Genomic DNA, 25,283 nt, shown 5'->3' with positions numbered 1-25,283 from the left:
CCGGTATTTTCCTTCCTAGTCCACCTCCCCCCCCCTCCTCATGACCAGCATACCCTTCATGGGGCCTCCTGGGTGACCCCGGTATTTTCCTTCCTAGTCCACCTCCCCTCCCCCCTCCTCATGACCAGCATACCCTTCATGGGGCCTCCTGGGTGACCCCGTTACTTTCCTTCCTAGTCCACCTCCCCTCCCCCCTCCTCATGACCAGCATACCCTTCATGGGGCCTCCTGGGTGACCCCAGTACTTTCCTTCCTAGTCCACCTCCCCCCCCCCCCCCCTCCTCATTACCAGCATACCCTTCATGGGGCCTCCTGGGTGACCCCGGTATTTTCCTTCCTAGTCCACCTCCCCTCCCCCCCTCCTCATTACCAGCATACCCTTCATGGAGCCTCCTGGGTGACCCCAGTACTTTCCTTCCTAGTCCACCTCCCCTCCCCCTCCTCATTACCAGCATACCCTTCATGGGGCCTCCTGGGTGACCCCAGTACTTTCCTTCCTAGTCCACCTCCCCTCCCCCTCCTCATTACCAGCATACCCTTCATGGGGCCTCCTGGGTGACCCCGGTACTTTCCTTCCTAGTCTCTCCTCCTCACATCTTACTCCCCTCATGGTGGGAAATTCTCTCCTAGCGGAGGATGTGACTAACTGGAAGAAGGTTGGGAAGAATACATCTTCTCCTTGCGGAGAGCACTGCCATGCTCCTCTGGGAAACTTAGTATGCAAATGCACAATGCCTGTAAGGCGCCACCTACTGGAAGGCAGATAAGTCACAGTCTGACCTGCGCAGCAGTCAGATGGGATGCTGTGAGTCATCGATGTGGTGACGGCTTGTGGAAGTGTCGGCTCTGAGCAATCTCTGCCGAGCGTCACAGATTGGTTCTGGCTAACAATAAGCCGGGGTTGGCGTCCGTCTTGTCTGTATTATGGGTGCAGCTTGTTCTGCCGCTAGGTGGGTAGGTAGGTTTGTAATGAACAATGGGGAAGTGGTCGGCTCTGCCCTCAGATGAGTCGCCTGATCTGCTCATCTGTAGGGTTTGGCTTGACTCGGGGAGCGCCGCGTTGCACAATTGTGACTCCAGCCTTTTGACGTGACCCTCCAATCCTATCAAGTCTGTGAAGTCTCTGCAGGACACTTTTAGCTTCATTCAGAATTTCCTACAAAACTCTCAAAAATGCCCACTTTTGTTCTTTGCATGAACCCGATCTACTTGTCCAGGATAATCCCAAGCGGAACAGTATGGGGGGGGGGGGAGGGGAGCGGGGCAATGGCCAGATTTCCCATTCATTTTGAGAAATGAGGCCCTATTTTTTTTATTTTTTTTTCTTATGGCATTGTCCGGACGAAGCCCCACTTTAATTTAGGGTTGTTTTAATTTTGTCCATAACCGCGTGGCTTGTCAGGGGTTAAAAGGTCCCTCCCTTTCATTGAGACCATGGTGGGAGCTGGGTCTGTCTGTTTTAAGGCCCATTTACACTGGACGATTCTCGCTGAAACTTCGCTTATCGGCGATCGTCTTAGCGATTATCGGTGCGTGCAAATGGGCACGGGGCACCCACATTTTGGGCTCTTTTCACTGATTGTTACAATCAGTTTTATCAGTCGTTCTGGGGCGGGGGAGGTGCTGATAGCATTGTCATTGGCCATTGTTCAGTGAAGGCTTCATTAACATACATAATTGGCATTGAAGTAGCTGAGAAGCCTTTAGATTAGACCCATGTGATTGGTGATAAGGGATCAGTGAGACACCTCGTCTGTCCTGACTGATTAGACCACAGGAAATCCTGTAACGGTTTGGTGGGTGAATGTTAAATGTGTTTCGCCCAAAGAATTCTGCTCTGAATGTGCGTTATGTGACGGGGTTTCTTGCCGGAGGTCAGCTGCCAGTCATGATGAAGTGCGATAATCCGCTAAGTATTTGTTGGCTGGGGTTAGAGCCATGGGTGATGTCATCGTTGTAGGGAGTGATGTCACTAATGGGAGTGTCCAAGGACTGGCAGGGTTCTGAAGAGGCAACTGAATAGCATAGGTCGGGTTCTCGCATACCCAGCTCTTTTTCTTTTCAACACTGTAGTAAACTGGTGCCAGCACTAGTGGTCTACGAGACGGTTCAAGGCGCTCATCGCGTCGGCTTTGATGCCTTCCTGCGCTAGACAGAAAAACACTTCCTGTTTGGCTATGGCCATTGGAACGGGACACAACCAGTGTATATAAAGCGAGCCACAAGGGGTGCGATCCCTTTGTTACACTGAAGTATTTAAAGATAGGATGCCTTATATTGTCCATCAGCCTTTCTGAGGCGCATGGCATCATATTGGGAAGAAGCTGGCAAGAACCAGCCAACTACCGTATGTGTGTAGGCGGTGTGATGACTCTTCACCCGATAGATGTTGGAGGACAGAAGGTTCAGGCAAGTTCAATTTCCACACCTGATTATTTTGTTCTTACTGAAAATAAGCCGCTGTCGAAGCTGTCTGATGGCGGCAGCCTTCTCTACTCTACCTATGGAGATCACATGGCCACTTGGTCGAATCAAGCCCTCAGGTTTATGGGGGAATCTACAGAAGTGACTAGGACAAATGCAAGTTCACCCAATGTTGACGTTGTATGGGCACCTTTACTGTATCTCCGTATGCCTTTGAACAAAAAACAAACCCCATTCTTATTCGATGCCCAGTGGCTCCAGCCAAATCCAGCCGTATTGGTCAAGAGGAGGCTATGCCTTATGTGCAGTTATCGTGCCTTAGAGGCGATGTATAAGGAGTCCTGTGGATGATGCCATGACTGGTTGTTCTACTTGTATCATCAGCGCTGTTCTACCCTAGAAGCATTGAATGAGACCCTACACAGCGGGAATCTGAATGATAATTGTCCAGTGGGAATGCAGGGATCGACTGAACGACTAATGGGGATTCATTCTATGTGCAGAAAACGGAATGATAGATGGGCGCGGGCAAACAGGCAGTCATTCACTTATAAACCACTGCCTGTTTATTGTGAATGGAGGTGGGTGGGCCGCTATGATCTCCAACCCGCTCCACCTCCATTCACTAACAGCACAGGAACACTTATTGCAGAGACGACCAGTCGGGCATCTCCACCCAGCAGGTCATCCTGTGTAAAAAGGCCCTTACTCTCTGGTTGACGGAGCTGTTCATGATCTAAAAAACTCCCTGCTGACTTATAAGATTCACCATCCGTGTCCACTACATGCTACCTGACCTGTGGCCTCCCTGGAACACTTCATGCATCATAGCCTTACAATCTGCAATGGGGCAGCAGGGGACACCCCGGAGCAGGGCCAGATTATAGGGCGGGTGAAAGGACAATTGCCCATGAGCCTCCATTACTTGGATACTGTTGAGATCTGGAATCCTGACAAGTTGCAGCTGCACTTCCTTTCCTATGTACCAGCTTTAATAAATCCCCTCTCCCCCATAGCAAATGCATCTTAAAATATAGATTTTTTTTTTTTTTTTAAATGGTAAAATAAAAAAAGTATTAAAGTTTTTGACAAACTTTCTTCCCAGCAGCGGCTCTTCCCACACTTTCTGCTGCTTGCGCTATCGCAGACCGCTGCTCGCGTCCCGTCTGCACTATCCGTGAGCCTCTCTGCAGCTTCCAGTCTTGGCTCTCCCGTGTGGGCCGGAATACTAGGTGCCCCCGCTGTTTATGGCCCCTGTTCAACATGTAAGATCGGTTTATGGGGGGTGAAAACTCGTAAAACTGTTGCCAGGGTTCAGCAGACTGTAGGGGAATTGTGCGAACTACATCCCTGCTATTCTGGTAAATGGGAACATTCTGATTGACAGACCTCCAGGTGGGCGCTGTGCAGGACCCTCATCTGAAATATTTACTATATGTAGACTAGGGATTGCTACGAGAAGCTCCGGCATATTTCATCCTTGGAAGAACAGTGTAGTAGCGGCTGTCCCTCATGCAGAACCGTAGATTAGCCAGAGAGGACTGTCCCATAGAGCATCTCTGGAGGATGTGAAGTCATGAGTTCAATGGGTACCGTGTAATACTTCGCTTCTCCTGTGGGGACACTGATGAAGCTTGGACACAAGTGTTCAATCCCCCTGCAGAGTATAGAGGATTGCTAGAGATCACAGCAGCAGGATATGTTGTAATCTGCTTATTTTTGAAAACTGAAGCAAAACTAAACTTCAGAAAGGGAGGAATAACTTTTGCTGCGCTATTTGTTCCAGTTGAAGTAAAACTGAATTGATGCAAACAAAGTATTTAAATCAATGGGGGGGGGGGGGGGGGGCAGATCAGTTTTTGAAGCAGATAAACTGAACAGAGAAACGGAAATCTAAAAAGCCAGTGAAGTGTGAACAAACCCTAATAAGGGCCCCTCAAGATGTCATTGGGTGTTCATTCACTGCTGTTCGCTCTATGGTCCTCAAAGCCAGTCTGCCGTGTGTGATCACTGGTCAGCTGTACATTATCCTGTTCACACGGGAAGATGTAGATGCGTTTATTGGTCTGCTGGTCTTCTGCCCCTTATATGGTGCAATTATTGGGGAAACCTCTGGACAAATGTTCGTGCCCAATAATCTGCCCTGTAATGCACCTTAAGGCTTGCTCCACAGCCGCTCTGCCCGTCCTGGCTGCTGCTGCTGACATTTTACTGTGTTGTGTTTGAATGCGCGGTACAGTGTATCCCAGCGCTATTTAACATCCCCATCATTGTGATGAGCGATGAGGTGTGCTAAATGCAAAAACGACCAAGTAGAGCAGACGGCGCTCAAAGTGCAGCGTTAGAAATGTCGCATTCGCGCTCTGGTCTGCAAGGCCCCGTTGAAATCAATGCCGACATTTTACTGCGGTGCTTGGGACGCCGCACTAAAAAGCAGGGAGTGTGAAGGCGGCCTTAAAGTGAGTGGACCTGCTGTGGGTTACCTCTATTTTTTTGGGGGGGGGGGGTACTCCAATATTTCCTCTTTGTGGAAAGCTCAGCGGAGAAGGAAGGCCCCCTGTCCACGGCTGAGGTGGAATGTCAGTAGGGCAGGAGGGGGAGCGCTGTCAGGTCTCCGGTGAGCCGATAGATGGGCTCACCGCCTGGAATCGCAACATGCTGCATTTTATATCCCGCGAGCAGAGAATCGCTATGATTCTTCACTTGTGGACGCCGGCACTGCGCTTTTTATAGTAATGTTATGGAAAGCTTCAGAAAGTGTGATCTGCGGGCAGTTTATCACCTCCGGATCATCGCCCGTGGGCAGGCAGCCTTAGGGGGGCTTCACAGCTGCACTTGGGTTTCCATTTTCCTGTTGCGTTTGGGGAGCCAGAAAGGAGATTTCCCGAGCGGAATAGCGGTCTCATGATGGGACTGAACTTCGCCAAACGCACCCCGTTTACTATAATGGAGTCCGCATGTTTTCTGCTCAGCTGCCTGGCTTTTTGCCAGAAGAAAATTTTTGTTTTTTGTTGATCCTTTTGATAAACTGCAGAAAAAAAGTGCAAAAAAAAACCCCAAAAACTATTGGACATAGTAAAAAAAAAAAAAAAGTATATAAATATATATCTTCTCTTCCCCTTGTTTTGAGCATTGAGTCCATCTAGATGGAGATAAATGATGGGTGGATGGTGGAGACAGAGGAAGGAATAATTTGTATTCTGGGCAGAGTAAAGGAATTAAAGGGCCCCCTCCCCCTTCCCGGCTGCCGCCTCACACAGGGAGCTTTTGTTCAGTTTACACTGTAGACCTAAATGACTCCTTCCACTTTCACAAGTTTGTGTCACTTTGCCTTTTGTTCCTCGGCTATAATACAACAGGGTCTTGTTATCTCCTGGGTGCTGAGGGAGCCCCCCCCCCTCATAGAGCGCAGACAGTGAGGCCGACCCATGTGGCTGGATACAGATGGGTTTGTCCAATGACCTGACCTAAAATGATATGCTGGGGCTTAAAATGAAGTAACATTGACCACTTCCCTATCCCAGTGGCCGTCGCACAGAACCCGGAAGACGCGGCGGACGGTCATGTGACGTACATTGTGCACCGGACCGCTCAGCCACTTGCAGGCTTCAGCGAAGATTCTTCTATGACCGCTGAAGCCTTCGAGTGGCTACATGTAAAATCTAACACACGTGATCGCCCGCCGCTGCTTCTGTGTTCCATGCAGCGGCCACTAGGGAGCCGCCGGGATCGGGGAGTATTCAAGATTTCTTCATTTTAAAGCCCATAGAACTATAATCTCCCTGAAGACGCGTCTAAGGTGGCTACACATGGGACAAATAGTCGCTGATAGAATAAATGTAAGCGATTGTTCCATGTAAACATGGCCACCAACCAGATGGCAACTGGGAATTTGTTCACTAGTCACTTTCAGCTCCCCTTTAAAAAACAAAAATGCTGTTTGATTGGCTTATCTGGTGTAAACTGATAATCATTACAAAAAATACCCAACATTTACCCGATGGGTAATATCCCCTAAAATATCATCTAAATCGGAGGCGTAAGTATATGGGGTGCAGAGGGTGCGGTCGCACCTGGGCCCAGGAGCCTTAGGGGCCCATAAACGCTATCTTCCCCATATTGCAAAGCTATACTATCAATGAAGCTTTATAGTTGGGGGCCCAGTTCCAGATTTTGCGCTGGGGCCCGGCAGCTTCAAGTTACACCTCAGGTCTAGATACTTATATTCAAAAAAGATAGAGCGCCTCAAATGATATTTAAAATAAAGGGGCAAATGGTGGCAATGAGGTGTGAGCAGCAGTTAGTATCATGTGTGTAATTGTGCATATACACACTAAAGGTCCGCTTATACACGGCGATCACTGAAAGACACAATGCGCCTTATCAGGAGTTCAGAGGGGTACAGCTGATACTATTGTTTCAGCTGTATTCTGCTTTGTGAACACAGCGGTCCAGCTGTGTTCTGCATCCCCCGCTCTGAGAGCTCGGCTGTATAAGCGGCCCCGCTTGTCTTCTGTATACCCTGCTCAGAGCGCAAAGTGATCACTCAACGTTTGAGCAATCAAATTGCGCGGTAAAGGCGCACAACGGTTATCGCTCAAAAGACCTCTTGAGCGATAATCATTGTGTCTAAACCAGGCTTGAAGCATCGGCCCGGGTGGCCAACTTCCAAAGCCTATATGGAAATTAACAAGTCAGCACTACCAAAACCCTATTAAAATGTAACCTATAGCCCCTCAACACGTTTCGGGGGGAACAAAAAACAGGCCTGTGTGTTGGGCTTTATTCACACGTGTATATATCCAGCTTTTACCCACGTAAATATGTCTGCCATCTGAATAAATGCATGTTTTTCAGATGGCCGGTGTAATTTCGCGGGTAAATAGCTGCATATAGACCTATTTTTGATCATTTCGTTTTCCCACTTAATGCTTATTGGTTCCGGGAAAAAAAGCACCTACATGCGAATGATCCTCGGCGTAACAGTCCCTGCTGGTCTTCGAAAGAACACTTGTTGTGGCTGGTTCTTGTCTCTGAAGCTGCAGCGCCGATTGTCTCGCTGGTTTAACGAGGGACTGCAGCAGCAAACTTTCAGTGAACTCTGTGACCAATGAGCTCGGGCCGGGGAGGGGTCAGAGCGTCAAATATAGGCCTGCCAAAAAACTTCACACCCCCTAACTAGTTACAGAAATGACTATATATACCTCTGCTGCAGCCAATGAAGGCACTCGGCAATCATCACTGTGCGCTGTCATTGGCGACGGCAGCTTGTTTGTAGATTGGCCTGGGCTGACTGCAGGTGAGCATCAACCCCTCTAAAGGGGCAATGCCAGATTTCCTAAATTTACACTGGTCATAAAGGCATAAAGAGGCTCGGTCTTTAAAGGGTTCATCTCAAGTCGAGGGCAGCCAACGAAAAAAACCATACAAGCGAACTAATGGCAGCGTGGGTCCCATCATTGAGTGATGGGAAGTGTGACACCAGGAGAACTGCATGTGACCGCTGATTGCCTAAAAGTGGCCAGCATGAGCCACGGGAGCTTCCATGCTGGGAGCGGTAAGTAATGTGGGGTGTCTTCGGATCGGGCTGGTTTTTGTGAAGGAGTGAAGAAGGAATGCCTGTTGCATCCTACGACTGTTGACTAGAATGGCTTCTTTCTTGGCCACTAGTGTTTTCCTGGATGGAATAGTGCAGCATGCCGCGTTGCCTCCAGGATTTTAGGACGGATCTGCTCTGATGGGACCTTTGGTGCAGATATGACCCTGGCCTTTATGTCTTTAGCACAGTCTTCCATATCCCGCGTCTGTATGTGTTGGAGGAGGATATAACCCGTGGATGGATCCTGTGAGTCATTTTCCATACTTGTTATCAGGGTGTTTCCATGGGGGGCCCCATCTGCCGCTGTATAACGCATTGTATGGAGCGCCACACCTGCATGTAGGAGCCCGGGGGTGTCCAGCTGCATCGCTGCCCTCGGCGGCTGTCAGTTCTTCACCTGTATCCGGGAGAACCTGCTGTGCTTTCCAGGAATAACACAATAATTTCCCTTAAGGCCTTTATGTGGAATCAAACGTTTTGATACATTGTTTCTGCGCTGGTACACTGTAACAATCAGCTTTGTACTGCTGATGTGTATAGATTGGTTACAATTGTGGCAACCCCTCAGCTGTGAGAAGTATTAGGTTCGCAGTGTGTGAGTGTAAACCATATTAACTTTAGATGGTAGCCAGCAGAATTCTGAATGCAGCTTTGGGGGTGATTGGAGTAATTACATGACAAAATTTAGTCTTTTATAGAATGTGGTTGGGAAGGAGGGTTTGAAGAGGTTTTCCATGACTAATATTGATGACTTGCGCGATCAATATCCGATCAATAGGGGTCCATCCCCAAGGATCTCCCCTTATCAGACGTTTTGAAGTGACTGTGGCGAACGCTGCTGTTACTCCGCTGCATACCAGGCACAGCACCATACATTTCTTGTGGCAGTACCTGGTACTGCAGCCGAGTCCTGTTCACTTGAATGGGACTGGGCTGCTCTCAAGCCATGAGACGAATGAAGGTGACATTGCTGGCCTGGAAAGAGGCTATGGTGCTCACATGATTGCTGTGATCTCTTCAGTCAGCTGATTAGGGGGGTTCCAAGTGGCAGACCCTTACCAATCTGATAGTGATGACTATCCTGAGGAAAGGTCATCTGTATCTTAAAGCCCATTGAGACACAATTCTCGCTTAAAGCTGTCTTTTGAGCGATAACCATTGTCTAAATGCACGGACATTGTGCAGTTTTCGTGTACAAGTCATTCATCATTCAATTCCATTTTTTTTTTAAATTGAGCGATTAACTCTTGTTAGCTGTGCAGGCTGTTATCAGTTGGCAGCACTGATAAGATTGTTTCAGCTTGTGTCCCACTGGTTCACAGCGGGCCGTAATACAGAGGTTTACTTATGCAGAACAGCTGTATTGTTCGCTGAGCAATAGCAGTGTGTTCCGCTCTGCCTGCATAGCTTTTAAGTAGCTGCTTAGTTTTGAGCGATCATCCTTGCATAGTCTATAGTGGCTTCACTCAAACGATCGTTTGAATGACTTTTGAGCGATCATCTGTCAGTTTAAATTGGGTCTTAGAAAACCCCTCTACCACATAGTCTGCAGTGGGGAAAGATTTCTGCTGCGGTAAGCTGCCTCCCAGCCAGAGACAAGTCAGCCCACAGCCCAACCCCACCGTTGTTTCACATGATCCCAGGGAGTGGATTTAAATAAGGATACTTTCTTAAACCCCAATGTCAAGTATGAGATTTGTAATTCAGCACCCCTTTGGCTTATGGTGCGGATCTGCCTTGGGCTTATGTGTGCGTATTCATAAAACGCTGCGTGTCTTACTGCTTTGTGAACTGCGGGGGGCAGTGTATCTCACGCACGCTGTCATACGCAATCTGACTTGTTTCATTTTTTTTTTTTTTTAAACTTCCCACTCCGTTGCCAATCCGTTTTGTTGAATGCTGCCATAGAAGCTTATAGGTGATTCTTAAACAAGAAAATCAGAGCGAATTTTCAAACTTGGACTACGGCGTGTGCGACTTATCGCATTTAAATGAAACCGTTTTTTTTTCCTTTTCCGAGTTCTGTCCATCTCAGACTGAACCCACGTGGTACAAACATGAATACAGCCTTACATTGATTTTAATGGGTGTGAAGCCCTCTGATGCTTTGACCTCTGACCCTGATGACTACATCCAGTCTCGCTGGACAGTTGGTTAATCACCGAGGATCCCGAGTGGCTGGTCCCTGACATTCAACTACCGATGACTTGTCCCGAGGATGGATCATCAATAGAATTTGCTCAGAAAACCACTTTTAGATGCAAATGTCTTCTCTCTTATGACAAGCTGAGATCTTGGTGAGGGATTAAAACTCAAGAAAGTTACTGAACTTTTCATTAAAGATTTATGGAAGACTACACCGGCCCTTTAACTTCACAGCGGCTGGACAGACATCTGGGATGACTTGGTGATCCTGCATTGAGCAGGGGTTTGGCCCTGATGACCCCGGACGTCCCTTGAACTCTATGATACAAATGCTGTGGTATATGAAGAGGGTTTGCTCAGTGCGCACCGTATCACTTGCCCAAAGCTTTGTGTTCTAAGCCCCAGTCCCCCAGGATTGCCCAACCATGTGAGCGCCCACCTGTCTCTGCTATTAGCTGGCCCCCTGGGACCACCAGTCCCTTATAATCTAGTGATCATGCTGCCTTAACGAGCCTTTCCTAGTGCAGACCGTCAGTATTTGCAGAGCTTCGCACGTCCCTGAGCTGCGGCTTCCTCTTTTAAGATGAGCGCATTAGCAATTTACCAGTAAAGACAGCAGCCTGACATCAAACCTGCGAGAAGGCGAGAGCATGTGCTGCGTACTGCTGCTGGCGCTGTCCTAATTACCTGCACATGTTCTCCCAGAAGGCTCTGCTGCAGGGGCGCACATTGGTTCATTTAGGACTTGTAGGAATGAGCTGCAGCGGGCGGGGGGCTCAGAATTAGTTTATTTTCTTTAACCCCTTAAGATCCATGTTTCCGTATGTAGACACAAAGGCCTCTCGCGGATGACGGCCGTGTGCATGGAGTGCTGGGATGCCCCCCAGTATGGGGGATATGCCGAGGCGTAGATGTGGTCGATGACCTCTCATGTGTTTTACCGCTGTCTGCCAGGTTCTGCACTGTGGTAACGGATTGCGCTCCTTTTTTACAGGTGGGACACTTATTTTAGACCGCGCCGCCGCTTACCGCATTGCAGATTGTAGTGAAACCTACTTCTCAGATAGTTATCCTTGAAGCTCACGATATCGCCGTGAGAAAATTGCAGCAAAATAGCTACTTTGCTCATGAGATGTCCGAGCGTCTTGCAAAAATATCCGGGTGAAGCTGGCCCAAGAGGCCATATTCCATAATATAGCAGCCATGGGTGCTTGTCCCTTCCATATGCTCTTGTAATGACCCCACAGGCACATCATGACTGTATAGATGTCTATAGGTGGCATAGTATTGCTGTGGGCATAAAGGTGACACTTAATTGCTTTTCCATTGGATAGGAAATAAATGTCGAACTGCTGGTAGTCTGACTGCTGGGACCCTGGGGATCCCCCGGTCTGTGTGCTGCCGATCCTCCATTATAATGGTGTGGTGGTGGGCATGCATGATGGCTGCTCAAGTCCCTTCTATGGGGCGGCGTGAGATTGATGTGCCTGGCAATCTTCTGGAAGTGAATGGAGCGGTGGTCATGAATATGGATCACCTCCCCATTTTTGTGGTGGATTCAGGGTGCATAGATCTTGAGGTAATTTATGCAAATGAGGAAGATGGAGCAATGCCTCTACAGCGCCACCTATTGGATGGCAGCATTCCTTCAAATTAATGTACGACTTTTTAACAAGTCTGTAAAACAATGATTGGGAATAGGAAACCAAGCCAGAAAACCATACACAGACAGCTGTTTCCTATTCCTAATCATTGTTTTACAGACTTGGTAAAAAGTCATACATTGATTTGCAGGAATGCTGCCATCCAGTAGGTGGTGCTGCAGAGTTATTCCATCGTCCTTATTTACATAAATTACCCAGAGGCACGTGCATGGCCTTATAAGTCTCCTCACTCACTTTTTAGGTGTCTTCTTACACCCCTCCTCGGTGCTTTCCTTTTGGGGAGAAATGATGCCCTGACCGCCCCCCCCCAGGTGTCTCCACACTCTTTTTGGGTACTATCCTTTAACCTAGATCTCTTGACCTAGATCTCTAAGGTCCTAGCAGTCAGACCCCTAGTGATTTTGCTTATAGTCCCTATCCAGTGGATAGACAGTAAGTATATAGTGAGAGAACCTTTTAAAGAGAGCTTGGGTGGTCAGAGGTCACACTGTCACATGACTGCTTATCCTAGCAATGTCTGATTGGTGACAACCACTGTTTTAAAAAAAAAAAAAAAAAAAAGGCATTGGTCACGTTCTCCTGCCAGTAGGGACAGCTGCATGGCTTTGCAGCTACCGTCCCGCTGATTTGATCGCCGCTCTTTAGATTGGACTCCTGACTGTTAATCAAATCTAACATTAGCCATTCAGAGGGAGCGATGGGGACTGCCCACTCGCCACATTCACATTCAGTGGTGAGGACCACCCACTTGACGTATTCAAAGCGTCGGGAGCCAGATTTAAAGGGCTCATATGGCAGAGTAGGGAGAAAAGAAGTTGGTGATATGGATGGTAGATGCGTGGCTGCAAAGCTTTTAAGCTGGCCCCACTGACATAAGGATGTGACTGATGGTCTTCTAATGGTTGTCACATGCTAGCATATCATAGCAATATCTGGTGACCGTGTGACCTCTAACCACTCAACCAGGAGCCACATGCTCAACCCGCTATAGTCAATGGCCAATCATACATTAAAGGGGTTATCGTTCTGAAGACTGCTCCTGTACACTATTCGGGTATATGGATGTTAGGGGGGTATGCTGGCTTGGGACCTCCTCTATGGGCCGGAATGGAGAGCAGCTCTAATGAGTCTGACATTTCCCATGCACTGCTGCGTGGCCAATCCAGTAATAACAGCTGATTGCCGGGAGTTAAAGCAAGACTTCGAGTCTGGAAAAGCGGATGGCTGCACCAGGTTTTTAGACGATGTACAGTAATTCAGTGTGCATCAGGTAGTCAAGACCTTACACCTGCTCTGATTGGCCAGCACTGCTCACATGGGCAGTCAGATCAGCATATACATAATGCGGCATCCATATATCAGGTAGTCAGAGAAGTGGTGCGGCCAACCTTGTATGTCCAGGCCAGGAGGGTCTCTTTAAGGCATTGGACTTGAGTTGGCCAATTCCACTGATAAGAGCAGAACCGGACAACTGTGTGTATGCTTGCAGCTCAACTTCACCTGGCAGATGATGGCACCCAGTCCTTCTCTTTCCCAAGAGAAGCCGCACCAAAGCTGTCTGATTGCGGCTTACCTCCCTAAACACACAAACCTTCAACGAAACAGAACTTTTGTGTATGGAGGACACTGCTGGTGGACGAACGTTGGTCCAACACTTGAAGGTGTATTGTTAGGTTTTAGAGAAGCCATAAAAAGGTTGTACTCTTGAGACAACTCCTTAAGTGGCACATCACATGATGTCTTTGGAGATTGCCGCTTTAAACATGTCTGATTCTTTCCATTCACTTCTGTCTCCGATGGTGATAGAAAGTGGGGCTGTAAAAGACAACATGGCTGACAAAGGTGGTAGACGTCTGATAACTACTTCTGTCACACCCCGTGTGTGTGTGTGTGTGTGTGTGTACGTACACACAGTGGGGGGGGGGGGAAAGTATTCAGTCAGATACCAATTGTACAAGTTCTCCCACTTACAAAGATGAGAGAGGCCTGTAATTAACATCATCAGTAGACCTCAACTATGAGAGACAACATGAGAAAACACATCCAAAAAATCACATTGTCTGATTTTTTTTTTTTTTTGTTTGTTTTTTTTTTTTACATTTTTAACGAATTTATTTGCAAATTATGGCGGAAAATAAGTATTTGGTCACCTCCAAACAAGCAAGATTTCTGGGTCTCACAGACCTGTAACTTCTTCTTTAAGAGGCTCCTCTGTCCTCCACTCATTACCTGTAGTAATGGCACCTGTTTGAACTTGTTATCAGTATAAAAGACACCTGTCCACAACCTCAAGCAGTCACACTCCAAACTCCACTATGGTGAAGACCAAAGAGCTGTTGGAGGACACCAGAAACAAAATTGTAGGCCTGCATCAAACTGGGAAGACTGAATCTGCAATAGGCAAGCGGCTTGGTGTGAAGAAATCAACTGTGGGAGCAATAATTAGAAAATGGAAGAGATACAAGACCACTGATAATCTCCCTCGATCTGGGGCGCCACACAAGATCTCACCCCGTGGGATCAAAATGACCACAAGAACGATGAGCGAAAATCCCAGAACCACACAAGGGAACCTAGTGAATGACCTGCAGAGAGCTGGGACCAACATAACGAAGGCTACCATCAGTAACACACTACGCCGCCAGGGACTCAGATCCGGCAGCGCCAGACGTGGCCCCCTGCTTAAGCCGCCAGTACATGTCCGAGGCCGACTGAAGTTTGCTAGAGAGCATTTGGATGATCCAGAAGAGTATTGGGAGAATGTCATATGATAAGATGAAACCAAAGTAGAACTGTTTGGCGAAACACAACTCGTCGTGTTTGGAGGAAAGAGAATGCCAAGTTGCATCCAAAGAACACCATACCTACTGTGAAGCATGGAGGTGACAACATCATGCTTTGGGGCTGTTACCAGGACGACTCATCCGTGTACATGAAAGAATGAATGGGGCCATGTATCGTGAGATTTTGAGTGCAAACCTCCTTCCATAAGCAAGGGCACTGAAGATGAAACGTGGCTGGGTCTTTCAGCATGACAATGATCCCAAGCACACCGCCAGGGCAACGAAGGAGTGGCTTCGTAAGAAGCATTTCAAGGTCCTGGAGTGGCCTAGCCAGTCTCCAGATCTCAACCCTACAGAAAACCTTTGGAGGGAGTTGGAAGTCCGTGTTGCCCAGCAACAGCCCCAAAACATCATTGCTCTTCAGGAGATCTGCATGGAGGAATGGGCCAACATACCAGCAACAGTGTGTGCCCACCTTGTGAGGACTTACAGAAAACGTTGGACCTCTGTCATTGCCAATAAAGGATATATAACAAAGTATTGAGATGAACTTTTGCTATTGACCAAATACTTATTTTCCACCATAATTTGCAAATTCGTAAAAAATCAAGATAATGTGAGACAACATGAAAAAAAACACATCCAGAAAATCCTAGTTGAGGTCTACTTATGCCAATTACGGGCCTCATCTTTAAGTGTGAGAACTTGTACAATTGGTATCGGACTACTTTTTTTTCCCCACTATGTGTATGTATTTATAAATATCTGCCGTGGTGCTTTAAGAGACGTTCAGTGATAAATTCCACTTTTTTTTTTTCTCTCAGCAAAAGTTTTTGCTTGCAGGAAAAAGCTAGAAATGGGTTTATTGATTTAGCACAGTGCCATTTTATCAAACCTCCTCCTATGTGACAGGTCCTGTATTTTCAGTAACCACCGGGGACATAAAGAGAACGCATTATATAATGGGCGGTTTTGTTACATTTTTATGCTGGATGAAAATCGTTAAATGTCGCATCTTGTGTCGTCCTGAAAATCCAACACTTTAGATGTTAAAACTGATTTACACCTTCAGATAATCTACTGATGGACTATAATGCCTTCAGAGCTGCATTCACAATTCTGCTGGCTTGTTGAGGTTTTGTATTGGGAGGTGCTCAATCCTTCTAGGTTAGACTATGTTTAGTAATGCATTGCATCGCGTTCTACATGATATGAAGTCAGGACTGTCGGCCTAGTGCTCGGATTCCAAGCCGCAGTCTGCGGATAGTCTGCTTATTCCTATAGTGGATCCTGTGTTATCTCAGTGTAGGGCTCACAGGAGTATATGGTCACAACATATTATGCGCACAGGTATATGCTGTACCAGTCTCCCATAGGCTCTCATATTGCCACTCACATGAATTGCACCAAAAAAAGGAAAAAATCGCACCATTTTGGCGTGTTTTATGCTTTACTCACACGAAGATGGTGCATAGTGATTGGCGACACACAGCAAGTCCCCATATCATTACATATTTGCTGTACGCTCACGTGCGGCACTCTGCCAGTTACAGCTGTGTGAGCCCGGCGTAATCCTGCCTGTGATGTTAGACTGCTGTAAGGCTACTCGCGCACACAGCAGTTTTTACAGCGGGGTTTCAAATGCTGCGATGATTGCTGTAATACTATTCCATTGATTTTTTTTTATTTGATTTTTTTTTTGTTTTTTTTATGGGGCTTCTCAGACTAGCGTTCGAACGTAGACTTTGGAACGCCGCATTCTTCCAGCGCTGTCTGTTCTATATTTGGGATTTAATAGTGTTCTGACACGAATAAGGTTTTTATGCTTGAGCAGCCATTGTTCCCTGGTCTGCCTAATGGACACTGGGAACCCACGATCAATGGCTGCTAAAGCATAAAAACCGAATACTTACCTTTTTTCTTCTGTTGTCCTCTGGAGGTCATCTCCCAGCAGGCTTTCTTCTTCCCCAGACGGGCTGCCCCACTCCGGGATTTTGCACAGGTGCCCTTTGACAGGAGTCGGGACGGGCCGCCTGTCCACTGCGCACGCGCAGAGCAGGGAGTTCAGCCAGGATGGACGCCCCCCTCCCATGCCAGAACCCCTTTAAGTGTCCTAAATGTGTGGCGTCGCCCATTATGATCAATGGAGAGCCTTTTCACCGCTGGCAAAAATGCAGTAGGATGTTGTGTGCAGCGTTTTACCGTGTCTTTGAACGCAGCGTTCTATGCCACCGGGAGGGAAAGTGAAAGTGGTGGTGTCTTTTTATTTGCCGTGTTGCTGCGCTAAAAGCTGTATAAAGTGGCTCTGCCACAGTAACAACGCAGCATTTGGGCCCCTGCTCACGGGCGGATATTTGTGTCCCTTCCACAACTGACATTGTAAAAAGGTTGCGTAATCCGTATCGCTAGGCGAAAACACTGGAGAAGCAGAAGTTTAATAAATCTGTTCTGCGCATGTCTGATGGCGAGTCATGCAGTACAGATGAAAATGAAGAAGGTGCGCAGTGACGCTGCTGGTCGCTGAGTCGGATCCCGCTACGGGATTCCACATGCAGAATCCAGCTCTTCCGTGTGCAGGAGGCCTTACATGGTCGTCTGTGTGAGCAGCCTCAAGCTTTCTCTACAGAACAGGAAGTAACAAACTAGTAGTGGGCTCTGTGGGCAGGGTGAAAAGTGCAGGAATTTTCTTTCTTTTTTTTTTTTTTTTTTGTATTTGTCACTAAAAAAAAAAAATTCTCTACTTGCCTATTCCTCCCTGTTGGTCTAATTACCAGATCTTCACCTGCAGTCCTAAGGGGTCATCTCACCTCCAGCTGTCTGATTCTTCTGCTTCCTGTGAGGTTACGTACATTGGTGGCAGTCCTTGCCAGCCAATGTACATTACGCCACAGACCAGCTGAGGGAGTGCCGATCTACTGCAGAGACTGCTCATGCGAGCTGTCTCTGAAATAGACTAGCATTTCTTTCTAGCCAGTGAACGCTATAGCACAGGGACCTGACCTTCACTGACCCGGCTGGAAGAGGGTGTGGAATGCAGCCTTCATAAGCTGGCAACATGCGGTGAGGTGACCCTGGGGGCACTGCAGAAGCTCAGCTTTTTTTTCCTTTTTTTTGACAGTACCACTTTAATGTTCCTTTAGTGTCCATAAGCCTGGGACCCTGTATGCTGAATCCGTCCAGTTTGGTGGGCGGTCCAGGGTCTCCTGTGTAGAGGCATCTCTATCGGCTGCTTGGTGTGGATGATATCCCCTGTGCCATCCACAAGCTGCTCATCTTGGGAGAGGCTTATGCACAGCTGGTTTTTGCCCTGCAGTGCTCAGATCCCAGTATTTGTGGTGCAGATGCCAGATTTTGAGCGGTTTGTGGCTGATGTAGCGACATCATCCGCATGAAAAGGTGAGAGGAGCTTGTTTATAGTGAAGACTCTGGGCAGCTATTAAACGGTTCGGGTGCCCCCACTGAACCATTGGACCCAATTAACACCCCCCCCCACCCCCACCCTAACTTGCAGAGAGCAGAGTTGTCCTTTTGACGCTTGTTACAATGGACAGTTTTCAGGTGGGTATTTCTAGACCTGAGATGACTGCCTACTAGAATACCCAGATGGGTCCATGGAATTGTGTCCATTACTAGATCCCTTATTCTGAATATCCCTGACAGTACTGGATGATTGTAGATGTCATTCCCAGCACAGGAACACAATCCCCATCATGGTTCAGGATCTTGGCCGTTCCAGCTCTGGCAGTCGGGGCCAGAAGTGCTGGAGGCTCATTCTCTGCCAAGAAGTGAGTGGACAAAACTTAAATATTTGGTTAGTAAATAATTACTATTGAGATCCTTTTTTTTTTTTTTTCTTGGAGTTTCCCCTAATTTCTGTATAATGATTAAGCCAGGAGATCTAGTATGTTGGTGCAATGGTCTTCCTGAAGAGCTTTCTTCCAACTTGGGTCCTAATTGTATTCTAGATAACATTTCTATATCAGACCCTGTAGTCACTGGCACAACTATGGGGGGTGCCGGTTGTACCTGGGCCTAGGAGCATTGACGGGCCCACTAGGCCCCCCCCCCCCTTACAATATAGTACTATGAATAAAGCATTCTAGTTGAGGGTGGGGGCGACCAAGCAGTCCCTGCAACCTGACATAATTCTGTACATGGAGTCTGGCTTTCCTTTTAATTCCCAGTCATTGTAACAAGGCTTGTATAAAGAGTCTAACTTTGGCTTGAAGGAATGCTGCCTTCCAATAGGTGGCGCTGTTCATCTCCCTCATTTGCAACTGACATAATGGTACATCATGAGGACTGTGGGCACAGGAGCCATGGCCGCATGATCCCCCACAGGAGATGCAACTAACTGTAAGGCCTCCTTCCCACGAACGGATTTACGACGTGTAAATTCGCAGCAGAAATCCGCCGCGTTGCCCGCAGCTATTAGGTTCTATTGAACCTAATAGCACAATGCTCACGATGCAGAATTCCACCGCGGAATTTCGCACCGTGAAATCTCCCGTCCTCACCCGCAGCATGTTCTATTTGCCGCGGGTGTACGCGCTGATGGCTTCCATTGCAGTCAATGGAAGCCGTCCGTTCACGCTATCTCCCGCTGTAACACAGCGGAAGATGGCGTGAAAACGCTTCCCCGCCTACCGCCGTGTCATGTGACACGGTGGGCGTGTCACATGACGCAACGGCGGTGGGCGGGGAAGCGTCTTCGCGCTATCTTCCGCTGGTAAGTATGGGGTCTCTGGGGGGTGCCGTGACGGGCTTCACTGCGGAATATTCCGCAGCGGAGCCCGTCACGCTCGTGTGAAGCCGGCCTAACTTAGAGCCAGGGTGGTGGCGCAGCAGCCAGGACTGCAGTCTGCTCCAATCCTGGCCATTTTAACCCCTAGATGCCATGGTCGTCATTCACCGCATCATGCAAAGCTGCTTTTAGATGGCTCGCATATAGACTGAACAGTTGTTCCAACGACTGAAAGACTAATAAGAATCGTTTGCTTTTCGCTCGTCGTTCCTTTTATGCAAGCATACAATTCCTTGTTGGCTCATTCACTTGTTGCGTTTAAACAGCGCTTGTTCAATCTGAACGAGTCAAGGGTGAATCTGCCTGTCTAAATGGGCTGCACGAGAGCGGATAAGCTAACAGTGATCTCATTCGCTTGTGCAAACGAGAATCGCCTCGTCTAAAAGGAGCCCAAGTGGTTAACAGGGAGGGAGATCTCAAGCAACCCCCCCCCCCCCTCCCTCACCCCCCTTGTACTGTGATTGTGGAGACCCATTAGGGTGCTATGATTGCTGATGTATGTGAAGAGGGAAGTATTGCAGTGCATCAAGGGGAGGGGGGATGGTGACCCTTGGGCGTCTAATCGTAGATATACCTCCCATGCCATCCACCAGCACCCAATGGTGGTCACCATGCAGTATAATTGACATGATTTAAGGCAAATTCCAAAACACAATGGTATAATTGCAGTTTTTTGTTTCTTGTTCTTTTTATAACCCTAGTCTCCCCCTCTCCAAGAGTTATACAGTATAGTATAATTACTCTGAAATAATACCCTTTTAATACAACTCATCATGCAAAAAAAAGCCTTCATATGGGGGGGTGGGGGGGGATGGTTTGGACTCGTGAAATGCAGAGCTTAAGAAATTAAAAATGACAGCCAAATTTTTTTTTTTAAGGGTTAAAGGTCTATAAATGACTAGCTTTCCACACCCTTAGGCCACACTAAGTCAGGGATGGCAGGGTTTCTCTGTGTAGGGAGCCTTATAAGCCAGGCAAGATTCCCTGGGAAGAAGCTATACAAGTAAGTGATGGAATAATGCTCCACAGTGCTATCTGTTGGAATGTGTGTGTGTGTGTGTGTGTGTGTGTGTGTGTGTGTGTGTCCTAAAACCCTTCACCATAGCTGGATCTAACAGTTGCCCTGAACATGGTAAAGTACCCCATGCATCTAAGACATAGTAGATAAGGGGTTCACGGCTGGCATCTACCAACACCTTCAATTATACTAGTTTGTATCAGAATCTTGCTATAGTCTTTTCTTTGTTTCTGTAGAATAATCCTTTCCTGTTGCTCAGTAGCCTTTGGGAAAATGGAATACCACCTCTACAGTGCCACCTACTGGAAGGCAGCATCCCTGCAAGTCAATGCCAGATTTGACAGGCCTTGTAATTCCTGGTCATTATTACAAGGCTTGTTTAAAAAAGTCTGACCTTGACTTGCAGGAATGCTGTCTTCCAGTAGGTGGCGCTGTAGAGGCATTGCTCCATCTTCCCAGAGGAGGCTTTCGTGATGCTGTTACCTTGTAATGCAGCACCTCTGTAAACATTCCTGGAATAGTTGACCCCGGGGAGCCCTGGTACTAATCTTGTGGGATGTCTTCTAAAGTGGAGGATTACTCCTGCCTGGACCAGTTTCCACATCAGTTATCTCCTTTCTTCTTCCCCATGATCCTCAAGATGAGAATCTGTTTCCCCAATGAGAAGTGAATGGAAATGTCTTTCTGAGAACTTAATAGCTTTCAGCAATCATTTTGCATAAACTGTCACTCAGACGACTTAGCGTTTGTTTGTTTGTTTTACCCTGCTCATCACTCCGTGTAAAGGGGCCTTTACTTGGTTTTCAGTTTTGCTAAAAACAAACCTACTCGGTCAAGTGAGCGATTGCTCGCTCAGCGCCCTGTTGGTGGCCACATGTACACAGGACGACTACCGCCCGAATTCGCTGTTTCAAGTGCCCTGTGTAAAGTTACCTTTTTAAGGTCCTTTTACCCAAAACGCTTGTAGTTCAAATGTGCAAAAATGAATGATCATTCAGTGTAAACGCAGCCAACGATCGAACAACTAATGATAAACTGTTTGTTTTTCGTTTATTTTATGCTGGCATAAAAATCATTGCCTCATTCATTTGGGTTAAGTACCAACCGGCCGGTCAGTCATTCTCATTCATTTGGGTTAAGTACCAAGCGGCCGGCCGTTCACATTCGCAGTATAAGTGAATGATTTCTCGTATGAACGAGCCAGCGATGTATCTGCTGTATAAACAAACTCCATGCCAAACTAGAAATGGGCTGGTCTAACCGGGCCCTCGGTGATCTCTGTAGGGGGATAGCCTTCAGATGTTCATTATGGAGGGGTCAATATTTGGCGAACAACACTTGTACATTCTGTTAATGTTTTATAGCTTCATTACTAACCCTTGGTGCTATTGTCTTAATCTGCTCAGGCATTCCTTTGTTGGCTGGCTCACAAGAGCATGACGGCCGGAGGTTGGAGTGGGCCCACCTTCTGTATACTGTAGGGAGAATGCTACCAGAATGCCTACTGAGAAGTGTGGTGGAGATGGTGTAATGTATATGGCTGGTTTTAGGGTTTGGTCCCATATTGCCAATGAATGGTTATGTTAGGCTGGGTTCTCATGGCGGAATCCTGCCGGAAATCTCGCGGTTTGACCACAGTGAAAAACGTGAGATTTCCGCCAGAAAAGCACTGCTTCAAAACCCGTGGATCTTAGCTGCGGGTTTTGGAGTGGCTTGGCCACACACTTTTTTTTCCTTTGTGGCCAGCGCACCCATAGAGGAGAGTGCAGTGGCATAAATAAAAATAAAAAAATTGACATGCTGCGGAATTCACAGCACCGGCTTTGCCGCCCCATGCGGACGAGATTTTTGACAAATCTCATCCACATGGCTGGCCAATAATGGGATTTGCCACTGCAAAATCCAGGACGGAATTTCCAGGGCAAGTCCGCCCTGGTGAACCTAGCCTTAAAGCCGTTGTCCCATTTCTATCCACTACTTACCCCGAGGTCCTCAATAACTTCTCAGTGGGTATCGCCACACCCACCGATCAGCTGTTTCCCCAGGCCACTGTCCTAGTGCTGCCAGAAGCGGGCTGCTCTATACATTGTGCATTGGTACTGCAGGCAGAGTCCCACTCGCTGGATACAGTGGTGGAGGGTAGTTGTTGCCATGAAATTAGGCCATAAAGACAATTTGCCCCCAAGATCAAAACTCCAAAAAAGTCAATTTTTAGTTTATAGTAACATTTCTGTGAAAATATTGGGCCACAACGCTTTTGGCCTGCTGTAATGACAGTCCTATTAGTCGTAGCCAAGCCTTCCCATGAACCAAAAATGTTTACGTTCTAGATTTTGCTTTTCTTTTGGGTCGAACTGACCTGTTTTTTTAGCGGTGTTCTTTCTTTGTCCAGCGGACAAAGGTGCCTAATCCTTAATAAGTTGAGTTTAGGAAACAATTCTTTCTGCTTTCTGGCATTTGTATGGAATATAAAAGCCGCTCTCCCCTGGCAGATAATAGGGCCCCCATCCCTTTGTGTTCTAGCCATAATTGCTTAATATTTACACTTGTAGCACAGGAGCTGTCCATAAGAGATGGGTAATGGGAACGCATGCTGTGCCTGAGCTTTGTGCCATAATAAAACATGGGCTTTTTCTAGGACGGGGTATTGTCAGAATCTGATTAGTGGGATCTCCAAGCTACTTGTTCTTATGAAATGCTGCCAATTATGGAGGGTAAAAATGGTTTTATCGACCTACGTCATGCTGCGGCCACTCTGTAATCAGGCAGCCGCTGTGGAGATGTGACTGATTATGTTCACTGATGGGATTTTGTCCGGCTCCTAGCCTAGACAGGTACCTGTTCATGCAGTAGTGTGGCCAGTACCTGGGCATTGTTTGTATAGAATCACATATGTATGATGATTCTCTTGGGATAATTAATGTTTTTTGTGTTTTTTTTCTTTTTAGGTATGAACATGGGGCCATCTCCGTGGTACAGCGTACTATTTCTCACCAGCCTCGTTGCCGCCAACAAACCTTGTTTTCCAGGATGTTCCTGTGAAGTTGAAACTTTTGGATTGTTTGACAGCTTCAGCCTCACCAAAGTCGATTGTAGCGGGGTTGGGTCTCACATCGTTCCGGTGTCTCTCCCTCTGGACACATCTTACCTGGATCTTTCCTCAAACAAACTGGAACATGTCAACGAGTCTGTGTTGTCCGGACCCGGATACACAACATTGGTGAACCTAAACTTGAGTTACAACCAAATTACAAATATTTATTCTACGACCTTCTCCAAACTGAGATACTTGGAGTCTTTGGATCTTAGCCACAACCGATTGGAGGCTCTTCCGGACCATAGCTTTTTCTATTCTCCTCTTGTTGAACTCGACTTAAGTTTTAACAAGTTGGTGGAAGTTAAGATTGGTGCGTTCACCTCCCAAAATAACGGAAAAGCCATACAGATCAACCTTTCCAACAATTTCATTAGCGCTCTAACCAAGGGTTTGGATCATCCTCTGCCAAACATTCGGAGCCTGAATTTGTCAGGGAATAAACTACATTCCATCCAAGGCCTTCAAGGAATTCCTTTACAGTCTCTTAATTTGGATAAAAATCCAATTTACAAAATTGAGGAACAGAACTTTTTGGGACTTAAAAGTTTAACCCATTTATCGCTGAGTCATATGCCGCATCTGGAAGAAATCGCGCCACGAAGCTTTAAAGAATTATCATCTCTTCTAGTTCTTGACCTCTCGAATAATCCAAATCTGGTATCTCTCACTCAGGAGGTCTTCTTTGGCTTGAGATCCTTGCAAGAGTTGAAATTGTTAAATTCGGGAGTGCTGTCCTTACCCAAGGATACTCTTCATCAGTTACCGGCTATGAAAAGTATCATCTGGGGAAACCATATCCATTGTATAAAGACTATGAAAGAAGATCAATTCCATCTCAAAAATGGCCTGGTCCGAAGGGAAGTTCTGGTCTGCCGTAACGGTCTGGGTGCTGTATCAGCACAAGATGTTTTGTAAAACTGAAATTTTTTTTTTTTTTTAATTACAAATTCTCATGTACAGACTGTTGCCTTCTGGGAGATTTATGTGCCTTTTTGGGGGAAAAAAAAGATTGTTCATAATTTATAAAAACAAAAAAATATAAGCAATTTTACTTGACTTCTCTGTATAACGGATGCACATTTTGTACAGAATTACCAAGTAATTCATGCCAATCCAGTTGCCAATTTCTTATCAATTCATCTTGCCTTTTTTAATAATTTTTTTTTTTTTTTTTTAATTTTGTTTTTGTTTTTTTACTTGCTATACGGAAATAAAAGTTTAAAGTTCCCTCAAGCGTCTTCTGTGAAATATTGCCAAATCTGTTCAGAATGGCTGCAGTTAGTATTTTGCTAAATGATGTTTAGGAGTCGGATATTCGGTGATTTATAAACCCTATTCTAGTCTCTTTAGAGATCTGGGATTGCAGGATGTCACTGTGTATTTAGCTGAATAAATATATTGCCGGAGCAGAATTGGCTAAACTCACAAATAATAAAGTTTAAACAATATGTAATTTGTTGTAGGCTGCAGTAAGGTAACACCTGCTCAAATAAAGCTGGAGGTGATAACTGTATTTATCTTTGATTAAAAGGAATTCCCACAGTCCTTGTTTACCTAAGAAGACAAAGTCACACTACAGTCCACAGTCAGCCATTGTTTGGTTGTTAATTTGTAGCACTATTTAGTAGCTAAATAGAGGAGTGGAACCTACAGAGATACTAGGAGCGGAGATGCAAAGATTTTGTGTTTTTAGAACCACGCCTAGTTTTGAACAGATCCATTTAAATAACTACTATAATACTGCCCCTA

The 25,283-nt window shown here is 46.7% G+C and overlaps 1 protein-coding gene across 1 annotated transcript in view; it reads left to right on the top strand.

The window, feature by feature from the left end:
• Positions 1-24,762, top strand: part of TSKU (tsukushi, small leucine rich proteoglycan) — a 36,001-nt gene extending 11,239 nt beyond the window's left edge. Inside the window, exon 2 of the mRNA XM_066588279.1 lies at positions 23,386-24,762. Coding sequence (XP_066444376.1) covers positions 23,388-24,449 — 1,062 coding nt within the window. The 5' untranslated portion in view covers positions 23,386-23,387 and the 3' untranslated portion in view covers positions 24,450-24,762. The remainder of the gene's footprint in view (positions 1-23,385) is intronic.
• The last annotated feature ends 521 nt before the right edge of the window (positions 24,763-25,283 follow it).

Source organism: Eleutherodactylus coqui, chromosome 1, assembly GCF_035609145.1.
Source record: "Eleutherodactylus coqui strain aEleCoq1 chromosome 1, aEleCoq1.hap1, whole genome shotgun sequence".
Lineage (NCBI taxonomy): Eukaryota > Metazoa > Chordata > Amphibia > Anura > Eleutherodactylidae > Eleutherodactylus > Eleutherodactylus coqui.
This window is presented reverse-complemented; position numbering and strand designations above follow the sequence as displayed.